This window comes from Myotis davidii, unplaced genomic scaffold, assembly GCF_000327345.1.
Source record: "Myotis davidii unplaced genomic scaffold, ASM32734v1 scaffold2030, whole genome shotgun sequence".
NCBI lineage: Eukaryota > Metazoa > Chordata > Mammalia > Chiroptera > Vespertilionidae > Myotis > Myotis davidii.
The window spans coordinates 193,156-205,737 of record NW_006281839.1 but is presented as its reverse complement, the minus strand read 5'-3'; the positions used below and the strand labels follow the sequence as shown (position 1 = coordinate 205,737).

The 12,582-nt window shown below is 38.6% G+C and overlaps 2 protein-coding genes across 2 annotated transcripts; one reads left to right on the top strand and one right to left on the bottom strand.

The window, feature by feature from the left end:
- Window positions 1–973: 973 nt before the first annotated feature.
- Window positions 974–1,993, top strand: LOC102766193 (olfactory receptor 51I2). The gene has a single exon (XM_006752604.1). It carries the CDS (start codon window positions 1,044–1,046, stop codon window positions 1,980–1,982), a length of 939 nt encoding a protein of 312 aa, XP_006752667.1. The 5' UTR covers window positions 974–1,043; the 3' UTR covers window positions 1,983–1,993.
- A 6,598-nt stretch (window positions 1,994–8,591) lies between these two features.
- Window positions 8,592–9,545, bottom strand: LOC102768768 (olfactory receptor 51I2). Its single transcript, XM_006752612.1, has one exon. The coding sequence runs from the start codon at window positions 9,543–9,545 to the stop codon at window positions 8,592–8,594; it is 954 nt and encodes a 317-aa protein (XP_006752675.1).
- Window positions 9,546–12,582: the final 3,037 nt, after the last annotated feature.

Below are 12,582 nucleotides of genomic sequence, written 5' to 3'. Positions count from 1 at the left end.
TGTGTGAGTGCATGAACCTATGTGTAACCTGAGTGTTATGCATACATAAATGTTACCTATATATCAGTGTGTAATGAGCAGGGATAGGGCGTGTGCATGTCCAAGAGTATATAGGTCAAGAGGCAGTGTGTGTACATATTTGTATAATGAGAGTAAGATGGCAAGAGATAGAGAGCTGTCAGGAAATTTTGTAAGAGTATGAACGGGATCCTGTATAAGTCTGGTGTGGAAGGTCATGAGTGTGTCTATGTGAATAATGAACATTTTGAGAGCATATGACTGTGAAAGTCTGTATCTGGAACAATGCCCTTCCATAGGCTGCATGCTAGTGTACCTATAGAATATTGAGGGAAGAATTCACATGTTTTAGAAAAGGATGAACAGCTTTGTGCCTTTGCAGAAACATATGGTTTCTTGGTTACTGTTTTTGCAGCAACTCTGACAATGAAAAGCTGATGTCCAAGGGCAATCATTTCCTCCACATCCCACTGCCCCTCCCCCTCCCTCTCTCACTCCCTTGGTGACACACATAACTCAAACTAACTCTGGGAGATGCTCTCATTAATCAGTGACACATCTGAATTAAACAACATTTTCAAGAATATATTTAAATAAATACTTCCAAGAGCTATTGATAATTCAAATTCCTGGTGTCCTTTTAACAACTCTCTATGAATTATAGCTAAAACATTCCCATTCAATTATGCTTATACGACATTAAACTTGTGAAAAATACAATTGAAATATTTTCCTTGTAACTAATTGATATTTTTGAAGTATTCTTCAAATGTCTTTCTTCTCCCATTCAACAGAGGGAAATAGTAGCCCAGCCAGTGTGGCCAGATGAGCCTAAAATATAAAGAAAGGATGTTGGCCTGCATTTTCCCCAAAACAGTGATTTCATGAATGTATCCGTCTCCAACTGAGAAGACATCATCTGCTGTGTCTCTCACTCCTTGGTTTCCTCTCTTCCAGTAAGTGCAACTCTCAGAAATCTCCAGATCAGAAGGTCTCACCTGAAAAGTTTCCTGCTTCCTCCTGCCATGGGATTATTCAATGTCACTCGTCCCGCTTCCTTCCTCCTGACTGGCATCCCTGGTCTGGAGAGCTCTCACTCCTGGCTAGCTGGGCCCCTCTGTGTGATGTATGCCGTGGCCCTTGGGGGCAACACAGTGATCCTGCAGGCTGTGCGAGTGGAGCCCAGCCTCCACAAGCCCATGTACTACCTCCTGTCCATGCTGTCCTTCAGTGATGTGGCAATGTCCATGGCCACACTGCCTACTGTGCTCAGAACCTTCTGCCTTAATGCTCGAAACATTGCTTTTGATGCCTGCCTAATCCAGATGTTTCTCATTCATTCCTTCTCCATGATGGAGTCAGGTATTCTCCTGGCCATGAGCTTTGACCGCTATGTGGCCATTTGTGATCCCTTGCATTATGCCACTGTGCTCACCAATGGAGTCATTGTTGGAATGGGTGTAGCTGTAACTGCTCGGAGCTTCATTACCCTCTTCCCTCTTCCCTTCCTTATCATGAGGCTGCCTATTTGCAGGTCCAATGTTCTTTCCCACTCCTACTGCCTGCACCCAGACATGATGAAGCTGGCCTGTGCTGATATCACTATCAATAGCATCTATGGACTCTTTGTTCTTGTATCTACCTTTGGCATGGATCTGTTTTCCATATTCCTCTCCTATGTACTCATTCTGCGCTCTGTCATGGCCATTGCTTCCCACGAGGAACGCCTCAAAGCTCTCAACACATGTGTGTCCCATATCCTGGCTGTACTTGCATTTTATGTGCCAATGATTGGAGTCTCCACAGTACACCGCTTTGGGAAGCATGTCCCACGCTACATACATGTCCTCATGTCCAATGTCTACCTTTTTGTACCTCCTGTGCTCAATCCTCTCATATATAGCGCCAAGACAAAGGAGATCAGCAGAGCCATTGTCCGCATGTTTCGCCGCATCAAAATGTGACTTTCACATATGGCTTTCAAATAGGATGTTTATTGTATCATAATGATCATTGGTATCATCATGATCATTGTCATCATTGTTGTGTCATCATCAAGAATAAATAGATATGTGTCCTGGAGAAAAAGTAAAAGGTCAGAAAATAGGATTTCAAAACTTGTAACACATGACAAATAATAGTACTTTCAGCAAGCATTGATGGCATTATTAGAAAGATAAATATTAGAAGCAATTGAGAGATTTGACAAAGTTTTATAGAGAAAAATTAATCCAAACTAAGAATAATTTTCTACATAATAAATATTACTAATTTATACATTAAGCCTTTAAAATGCCAGGTTCTGTTCCAAATTATTTTTGTGCATTAATTCACTTATTCTTTATAATAGTCCTATGAGGTATAGAGAATTAAGTAAACTCTTCAGAGAAACACAGATAATATGCCATTCAGAGGAGATTCAATACTAGTCTGGCTCCAGTATTTGTAAGCATTATAAATACTGCCTCTCTAATGGCATCACTATTAACATTACCATTGCTCTCCTTGCTTTCACCACCATTTTCACTCTCCAAAATTCATGAGCTTTTTTAACTTCGCAATGTGAAATTTGATGTACTGTCAGAACTTGCCATAAGATATATGAACAAAGGTGATACAGGAAAACTGATGGAGGTAGCATCTAGAAAAAAATTCTATCTGTCCACCATGTAATCTTCCACCAAGAGGAACAATGTTGAATATCTGAACTATAAACTTCTTTTTTGACATTGTACTAGACACATGACTTACCTTTCTCTTCCTTTTCTGGGATTAAAATTTGCTTCCATACAACGACATGATAACACATGTTAGAAATTATGCATTTCTAGAATATCTAGCTACAAAAAGGCCTGGGATAGACTGAATAGGGCATTGATGATTTGGACATTAGAAAGTAATTTTTAAGACTTTCTCTTAGATTGATTTTCCTTCCATACTCTTTCCTTGATATCAGAGAAGTAGGATTCAATAAAAATCCCTTGGTAATTTTAGTGATCTCAAACTAAATTTGGGCTTAATTTTGGACTAAAATAAAGGAGATGCCCTACAGCAGTGATGGCGAACCTTTTGAGCTCAGCGTGTCAGCATTTTGAAAAACCCTAACTTAACTCTGATGCCATGTCACATATAGAAATTTTTTGATATTTGCAAACATAGTAAAACAAAGACTTATATCTTTGGTATTTATTCTATATATTTAAATGCCATTTAACAAAGAAAAATCAACCAAAAAAATGAGTTCGCGTGTCACCTCTGTCATAGGTTCGCCATCACTGCTCTAAGCCCATGCTGGGTAGGTTGATGGAGAGAGAAGAACCTAGAATAATACTTTTGGTAAGATAGAATACATGATCTCTGTGCCTCACTGTAAAACTCATAGAAAAATTAATATAAACAAAATGGGATAAAGAATTGAAAAAACACAAATCCATATTATGTGGACTTATATGAAATTAATTTCTTTGTGAGCTCAGGAAGTGGGAGAAACTTCATAAAAGAGAGCGTGGTAGAAGAGAGTAACACACAGGCCCTAGGCATGGCTGACCCTCAGTCTTTCTTTCTGAGTACCAGTCCTGCCTCACGAAGCCATCTCCAGACCTGATCAGAGCTGCTCAGACAAGGCCACTATGCTGCTGCAGTTACAATTCAGTGGGACAAGGTGTGCACTTCACCCAGAAACTGTTTTTGAAAAAATAAATAAGATCAGGGCACAGAGGGTCTATCTTCTGAGTTAGGGTTTTCATAGATTTGTCAAAGTAGGAGTGGGTGCATGTAATTTGTGTTCATATTTATAAATTGTTTCTTTCTTCTATTATCCATGAAAAACCTGTTTATCAACTATATTAAATAAATACAAGATATAAATTATCCATTAATTATTTTATTACTTTTTTTGCACATGTGTAACTCAGAGGTCAGTTGGTACCAGCTAAATATTTGATATTTCACTGAAAATTGCATGAACTTCCAATACTCTTCAAATGGAAAATATAAGCCCCTTTCAAAACTTTTATAAATTTCTGGTTATGTTTCACTTGCCTAAAGCACTGGTGTGTGACAGGCTTTATTCAACGTTTAGATGACAAAGAGATCTCAGCTAATATAAATGCAAAAAAAAAACCCCAGAATTAGTTATTGGACAATCTTGATGTTACATCATTTACTGCCAGACATTTTGCTTAGAACATTTGTCTCCAAACTGTTTTTCAGCCTTCATCCCTCCTAGCAGAGATATGTAGTTACTGCCCTTTACTCAACCCCATGTCTTAAAAAAAAATGTGGAGAATTTTGGTGGAACACTATTTTTCTTACAAGCTTCTTTGTTTGCTTAAAATAAACATAACAGCTCATTTATTTCCTTATTTATTTATTCACTCAATATTTATTGAAACCTAAAATGTGGCAAGCATGGTATTAGGTCTGAGGGCTCAGTGATTATGGAGTATAATCACTAGGTTTTATGAGAGAAACCTACCTGAAGACAGATGGAAGGGGTATATCAAAGGCTCCTGAGATGTGTTCAATAGGTACATATTTCTTTTCAGTACCTCTTGCAAAGCTGCACTGTGTTTTGAGTGGGTGATCTGTATGGAGGAGTGTTACTGCTAGAAATGGAGTACCCATCCCTGTGAACTATTTAAAGGCTACAGATTTAAGGTAAACCTCCCATATTACTGGGCTAGGAGAAATGAGATTCCTGCATGGCAATCTGCATTGAAAGACAAACGCTAAACAACCATGGATCAGAGTCAACTTTAATTATTAGTTTCAATAGTGACAGAGACAAATTATTCTGTAAATCTTAAACAGTTTAGAACTGATAGATGATAAGTGGCTTTTTCTGTATTTGACATGACATTATGAAAACAAATCTTTTGTATAACATTAATACAAAAAATCTGAGTCACCAATTTAATAAACAAATTCTTGTCTAAGTGTAAAAGAGGCAAGTAAAATAAACCTGAAATTCAAATAAAGAAACTCTTTAAAACAGATCCAAACCTTATATAATTAGAAACACTAGATTGGAAATATTTCCCATGTCAATTACTCAGCTTAGGAATGGAGACTGATGGTACATTCAATAGGAAATATCACTCAACATTTAGAATCCAAATATCTACAAGAACATGTTTACAAATGAAGTAAAAAATAAGTTCAGGGTTATTAGGGGAAAGGAGATTTATAAGACACAAGTCAGGTATAAATTGCACAATTGGGTACTATTTTTAAACCCATCCTGATTTATATTCAATGTAATTTCTTAAAGAGCCCCCTTTGCCTTTAGTTCACACAAAAATATTATAAACAGGTTTATATTTAAACAGGTTTATATTTATCATTTACTTAAATGTCAGTATACTACTTGAATACTATTTGACCAGTTTGAACAAATACAATTTATCTCAAAAAAACAACTTTATTTCTGTCTGTCAATTTTCTTTAAATTGTCAATATTTATTAGGCAATAATAAAATATACTAGTATATATGCATACACATGTATAATGGATTGTTTTTTCATATTAAGAAAATAACAGCTTATAATTTTCTGTCTGATCAACATACTAGTATATCTCTATAATGTATATTCCATATAAACAGGTTATACGTACTGGGGGGTGCACACACACACACCCCAGTAGTCTTTTTCCAATTACCAACTGGAGGGTGAGTCCTCTGTAACACTGAAATAAATTTCTATCACAGTTTTGTGCAGTGATTCCTTATTTAGTCAGAGCTAAGCTCACACATTTGTATTCAACTGTGTGTACTCAACACACAAAGAAACATCTCCCAAAGCACATGCCCTTTGTTATCAGGAGTCAGGCTCAAACTACTTCCACATCCCCAGTGCTCAGCACAGAGCTGGGCCCATGTCCGTCATCCCATGTATGTTTGCTACATGAATCAATGAGGGATCACTGCACAAAATGCTGACAGAAGTGCTTACTGTGTCACTCTGATACTCACTCTTCCAAACCTCATGCCTTATTCTGTGACTCCTCAATTCTGTTATTGAGATTGAGATGTATTTTTTTAAAAATAAACCTAAAAAATACTGAAGTCAGCTATGTGGTTTCTAATATTCAGGTATAGAAACTGAAGCATGAGGATATAAAAAGATTTTTTCTTAAAGAAGGAAGATTCACATAGTAAGCACGACTCTAAGGGCTGTGGGTCCATTTTTGTCCTTGATTTTTTTCATTTATGTTTGTTCAGAATTGTGTACAGAGTTAGTTTACATCTGATGTTTGTCCCCATATTTAAGCAAGAATCATTTTCCAAGGTGACTGGGGAGAGGATTCTCTGGACTGAGAGGGGACGGCAGGGTAACTTTTCCAGCTCCTCGGCTTCAGGGCTCCCTCAGCTGTTGTGCGAATACTCAAAGTAGCCCTTCTCCGCGAGGCCACTTCTGTGTCTCAGAGCTAAGTCTGTTTGTAGAGGATGCTTGGCTCCCTCCTTCTGTTCTAGCCCTAGAGCTCTACAGGCCTTTCTTCCAAGCAATACAGCAGCTTGAGAAGTTTATGTAGCTGAAGCCGCATTTTCTTGCATCTTCTTCCTCTATAGACTTTCCACCTGCCATCAGAACCTTCTTTCTATCTTACTCAAGAGGTATTTTTGTTTCATGTGATTTCCTTCAGGCTGAGGTGACTGCTTTTCAGAAAGCTTCTGTGCTGAACATTTATGAGGTTCTCAAGTGCTTATGACCACAGCTGCATTACTTGATTCACTCAAGTGCAACAGGACTTGGACCTGGTTAATACTGTTCCCTGTTTCACTAGTCAATTTCAAAGCCAACTGCCCAGGTTTCTGTTTAGTCCTTTCCTATTGGAGGTGAGGGTTGTGATTTGTTGTTGTTTTAGTTTAAATTTGCTGTAGAAGTAAGTTTTGTTATTACCTTAACTACACTGCATCCCACAACATAATTTCTAATCTTGACTACACTTAACTTCTTCAAGAATATTTAAGGTTTCCCTATTATGTGATACTAGACACCTGATGCATGAATTCATGCACGAGTGGGGTCTGGCCAGCCTTCTCCGTTGGGGGCCGAACTGGGCTGGGCAGGCCAGGGGGAGGGGCCAAGGGAGGTTGGCCGGCTGACCCCATCCCCAATCAGGGTGGGAAGCCAATTGGAAGCAGGGCCAGTGGGTAGGAGGGGCTGCAGGAGGTTGGGGGAGGCAATTGGGGCCCTGATCAGGCCGTTTGGCCACTGCAGTGCATGTCATAGCCACTGGTCATTCCAGTCGTTCTGGTCACTTGGCTTTTATATATATAGATTTTTGGATATGTTATCTCTAAGTTTCTAGTCTGTTTTTTTGTGTGTGTGTGTGTTTGTTGTTGTGGTTAATTTGGCAATCATGAGGAATTTAGAGGAAATTCATAGTTATATTTCTGCTATGCTTAGGGCAGCATCATGTCACTCAATTCCTATGTCTTTATTTTAGAAAAGTTATTTCATGATACTATGAGGGGGGAAAAAACATGGAAATAAATGTTTATTAAAAAAAGAAAGAAAAAGGTAACTTTTGTCCCAGTGTCTGCTTTCCCCAATCATCCAATGAAGTTGAATTATCATGGCCTGTCACTGCCCAAGGAAAGTCCCCACATCATGTGCTTACCCTTTCAAGTGTCTACAAGCCTGAATGGTCTGTGTTGTGTGTGCTTTGCATGAATTATCAGAGGATTCCTCTTTCTTTATGACTTGCTCTCCAGAGATTATATTTTGTGAATTTCCTGATATCCTTCAGCCTCCTCTCCTCTGCTCTAGTTTATGCTGAAGACTCTGGGCTTAGATTCACTAAAGGCCATGAAAGTCTATATTCCAGAAAATCATGGGTCAAACCCCCAATGCCTCTTGAGCAGACACACCTTGCCATCAATAAGTAGTATTTCTTAACCTTCCATTTGGAGTGTCTACTAGCTCCTTAGAAGAAATTTAATCTTCCCCCTAGTCATGCCTGAGGGATGGCAACATATGATTTTTTTCACAAAACTTTTCTTCCAGTTTTAAGCTTATTAATTTCAGGTAGTTCATAATCAATATGACAAAGACATAAGTTTCATTTTATAGGACTCTTGAATGCTCTTATTTAAAAAGTGTAAAGTTAGTCATAGCTATCATATGTCTTTAATTTTTAAAGTTACTAAAAATATTATTACTTTAAAAATTATTGGGTAATACCTATGATCTCAAATAACATAATAATACCCAGCCATTCTATGGTTGATATATATGCATTCGTTTTTGAAATGTATTTGACTAATAAAATTGGCGACCTGAGACATTTCATTACAATGTAAGACAGCTGATATTTTGAGTTATGGGTTTTAGCCAGACTATACCATACAACTAATGGCAGGTACCCAATCAAGGTCCATGCATAACAGGAGACAGAAATCCTCCAAAAGAATAGCAGAGTATACACACACACACACACACACACACACACACAAACACACACACAAACACACACACACACACACACACACAGAGAGAAATGACAAAACAAAACAAACAAACAAAAAACCATAGTGTACATGAATTTCCAGAAGCTTTCTTCCTGATCACAGCTTAGATCCCAATAACATTTTACGTAACCTCTTACGAATCTCCTTAGTCTTAATGGAATAAATAATTGGGTTGAGCATTGGAGGTACAAAGAGGTAAACCAGGGACATGAACTTGTGCACAAGCTCAGAGGAGTGTTTCCCAAATCGGTGAATCATGGACACACTAACCATGGGCACATAAAAGATAAGGACAGCACAGATATGTGACACACAAGTGTTGAGTGTCTTAAGCCTTTCTTCCTGGGAGGCAATGGCTAACACAGAGTGCAGTATGAGAATGTAGGAGAGAACAATGAGCACTAAGTCTACACCAAAGGCAGAGATGACAATGAACAGGCCATACATGCTATTGATGGTGGTATCTCCACAAGGCAAGCGGATGAGATCTGGGTGCAAGCAGTAGGAATGGGTCAGCATGTTGGCCTCACAGAACGGCAGCCTCCTCAGAAGAAAAGGCAGTGGGAAGACCATGCAGAAGCTGCGGATGATGATGGATAGGCCCATGTGAACCACACGGATATCAGTTAGCACAGATGAATAACGCAAGGGGTTACAGATGGCCACATACCGGTCAAAACTCATAGCCAGCAGGATCCCAGACTCTGTCCAGGAAAAAAAGTGGATAAAGAACATCTGGGTCAGGCAGGCATCAAAGGCAATCTCTGGGGCATGGAAGCACAAGACAGCCAGTACAGTGGACAATGTAGAAAAGGACACACCCAAGTCATTGACAGATAACAGAGACAGGAAGTAGTACATTGGCTGGTGCAAGCTCTGCTCCTCCTTTATGATGAAGAGAATTAGAATGTTGCCCAGGATGGAGATAGCATAAAGCAGCAAGATGCAGGCAGTTAACCAGTGCTCCAGGCCCTCCATCTCTGGGAAGGCTGTTAGTGTGAAGCTGGTAATGCTTGAGGTGTTAGTCCCAAAACTTTTCCTGAGGTCCATGAGTAACTTTTAAGGAAATACAACCAGAGTGAAGTGAGGTCAGACAGTGGAGGATGTAAAGACCAAGAGTGGTCACTGTTCTCAAGATGGAAGGGACAATGACATTTATATTTGATACCAAAGATCATGAAAGGGCAAGGAAGAATTAGATCAGGGGTCAATGGCTCTAGCTCAGACATTCCGCAGTCTGATCACATCCACAAATGGGTCGTGGACTCCAACTCCTTCCTCACAAAAATCCTTTGACTTCTCTTTTTTGGACATTATCTCTTACACCTCTTTCTCTGCCTTTTGTACAGAAAGATTCAAATCTTTTCCAGTGGTGGAAATTGTTTTTGTCCTTTTTATCTATCAAGTGTTATCCACCATATTCTTTAAGAAGCAAGATACAGCCCTAACTGGTTTGTTCAGTGGTTAGGTTGTTGGCCCTCAGACTTAAGGGTCGTGGGTTTGATTCCAGTCAAGGGCATGCACCTCAGTTGCAGACTCCAGTCAGGGTGTGTGGGGGTGGCAACCAATTAAATTGCCTCTCTCACATTGATGCTTCTCTCCGTCCCTCCCTTCCATTCTCTCTAAAAAAAAGATCAATGGAAAAAATAGGCTTAGGTGAGGATTAACAAAACAAACAAAAATGAAGCAAGATACGATGAGTCCTCCATGAAGTTCTTTCTTTAATACTCTCTACTTACTAATGCATTTCCTCTGGAACAGGTGAGAACTTTTTTGTCTATATTCTGAGCTGAGTCTCCTCTCTTGCTTGCACTAAAGCATCACTCCTCATCCTCTCTTTGTTGCCTGCGACCTTCACTTATTCACCAAGGGTCCAGAACCTCATGCTCCTTCACTTCTGATTGCTCATGGTTATTCTCTCTGACATGTTTACATCTATTTGCTCTGTTTAGATTAAATATTCTCAAATCGTGCTGCATGTTGGAATCACTTGAGGAAGTTTAAAATATATATATAGTCATGTTTTTTTTTTCTGTTTGTTTGGTTGGGTATTTTTGCTGAAGCCTTGCTCGTACCAGTTAAATCAGAAACTCTAGCAGTGGAACTTAAGAATCAGTATTTTTTTTAAAAACTTCTCAAGTGATTCCAATAGGCAGGCAAGTTTGAAAACTAGAAGTTTAGATAATTTCTAAGAGCTTCACATATGTCCTACTTCACAGCAATTTCTTTATTGATGATTAATTTCAGGATTTACTCTCATAGAAAAGAAGGAATAACAAAAAGCCTCTTATTGCCCTCACATGTTCTTCTAGTAATCACTCATTTCTCTGCTCTCTTTATAACTAATATCTTCAAAAATACTTTGCACTCATAATGTCCTTCTAATCTCTTCTCTGTGTGGCAATGATCCCAAATGTATGTCTCTAGCTCAGACTTCTCTTCTAGCTCTAGACTCAGCATCCAACTCCATATTGACTTAAATAGCTCATCAACATCTCAACACAACAAATTCGAAGTTGAACTTTTTAGTTATCATCATACTTAATCCTCTCAAATATATATCATTTTATAAAAATCCATCACCAAGCCAGAAAAACCTCATTTTCTCTCATGCCCAGATATAATAACTCTATTACCACCTCTTCAAAATATACTTAACACTGCTTTCCTCTCTATTTCACTTCCAACTGTAATTTATCACTAAGCATCTTTTACCAGGATTTCTTCAAGACCTTCCTTGGTGATTGACCAACTTAATGTCATGCCCTGCTCTAATGCATTATTCACAAAAGTCAAATTATTTGTTTATAATATAAATAAAAAGATGCTATACTCTTACAGAAAAATCTTCCAATGCCTTCTCTTTCATTTTGAAATAGAATTCAAGCATCTTTACTATGGCATACAGTAGCACTAACCCTACCTAAAAACTTACCTTCCAATTATTCTAATCATCCATTACACCTCTGCTCATGGTCATATGTCCTTGTTGTATGTCCTCATACATATTTTTATTCATGACTTTTATCACACTTTAGAATTACAATAGATTATTATATATGTTTGGTTTTTTAATTAGTATCTTTCTCCCATAATAAATTATAAATTACCATAATTGTCTGTTTTCCTTCTTATTTTATCCTCAATGCTTAGCCATGTCACTGTGCATAGAGCCCTGGCTTAGGTCTCAAGAATTACCAGTTCTAGTTCTATCAATAAATACTGACTAAACAAATTATTTTAGAAAGAAGGTATTATAAGCTTCTTCACATATTTGTACCTTAATCACTCAGAACTTTGAAGCTATGGATGAGATTTCTACAGACCTCTGTGAGGGAAGAGCTGAAATCCCCATTTACCTCTGCAGGGCAGCTCCGGTAGAGGGAGGAGAGAGGCAGGTGAAGTGTCTACTAGAAAAGAAACACTAAGAGCTCTGACACTGCACCCAACCTCCCTGCCAGCCTCCACCCCCTCTACACCCTGAGCTGTAAAACTGCCTCTTAAGAGTCCCCTGAGCCCAGTATATCCCATGGCTCAGAGGTGGCTGGGGCAAAAGGGAATACAAAAATTGGAGGTGGATGGCTCCTCTGTGACCTGACATTGCTTTGAAACTGTGAGGTTTCAAAGAAACTAAGAGTTAGAACTGGATTGTTCTTCACTTTACAGAGGAGGATATGATGCCCAGAAATCATCCATTCAGTAGGTGAAAACCAGAGCTGGATTGAATCCCAGATCCTCTGACTCTCACAGAAAGTTTGAAAGAAAAGCAGTTTCTGTCATATCTTTCTTTTTATTATTATTATTTTTTTATTGTTTTATTGCTTAAAGTATTACAAAGGGTATTACATATGTGTCCTTTTTTTTTCCCCCGCCCTTGACAATCCCCTGGCCTCCCCTACCCCCCAGTGTCTTATGTCCATTGGTTATGCCTATATGCATGCATACAAGTCCTTTGGTTGATCTCTTACCCCCTCCCTCCCGCCCCCCAACCCTCCCTGCTGTCTTTCTGCTGAAGTTTGACAGTCTGTTCAATGCTTCTTTGTCTCTGTATCTATTTTTGTTCATTAGTTTATGATATTCTTTATGT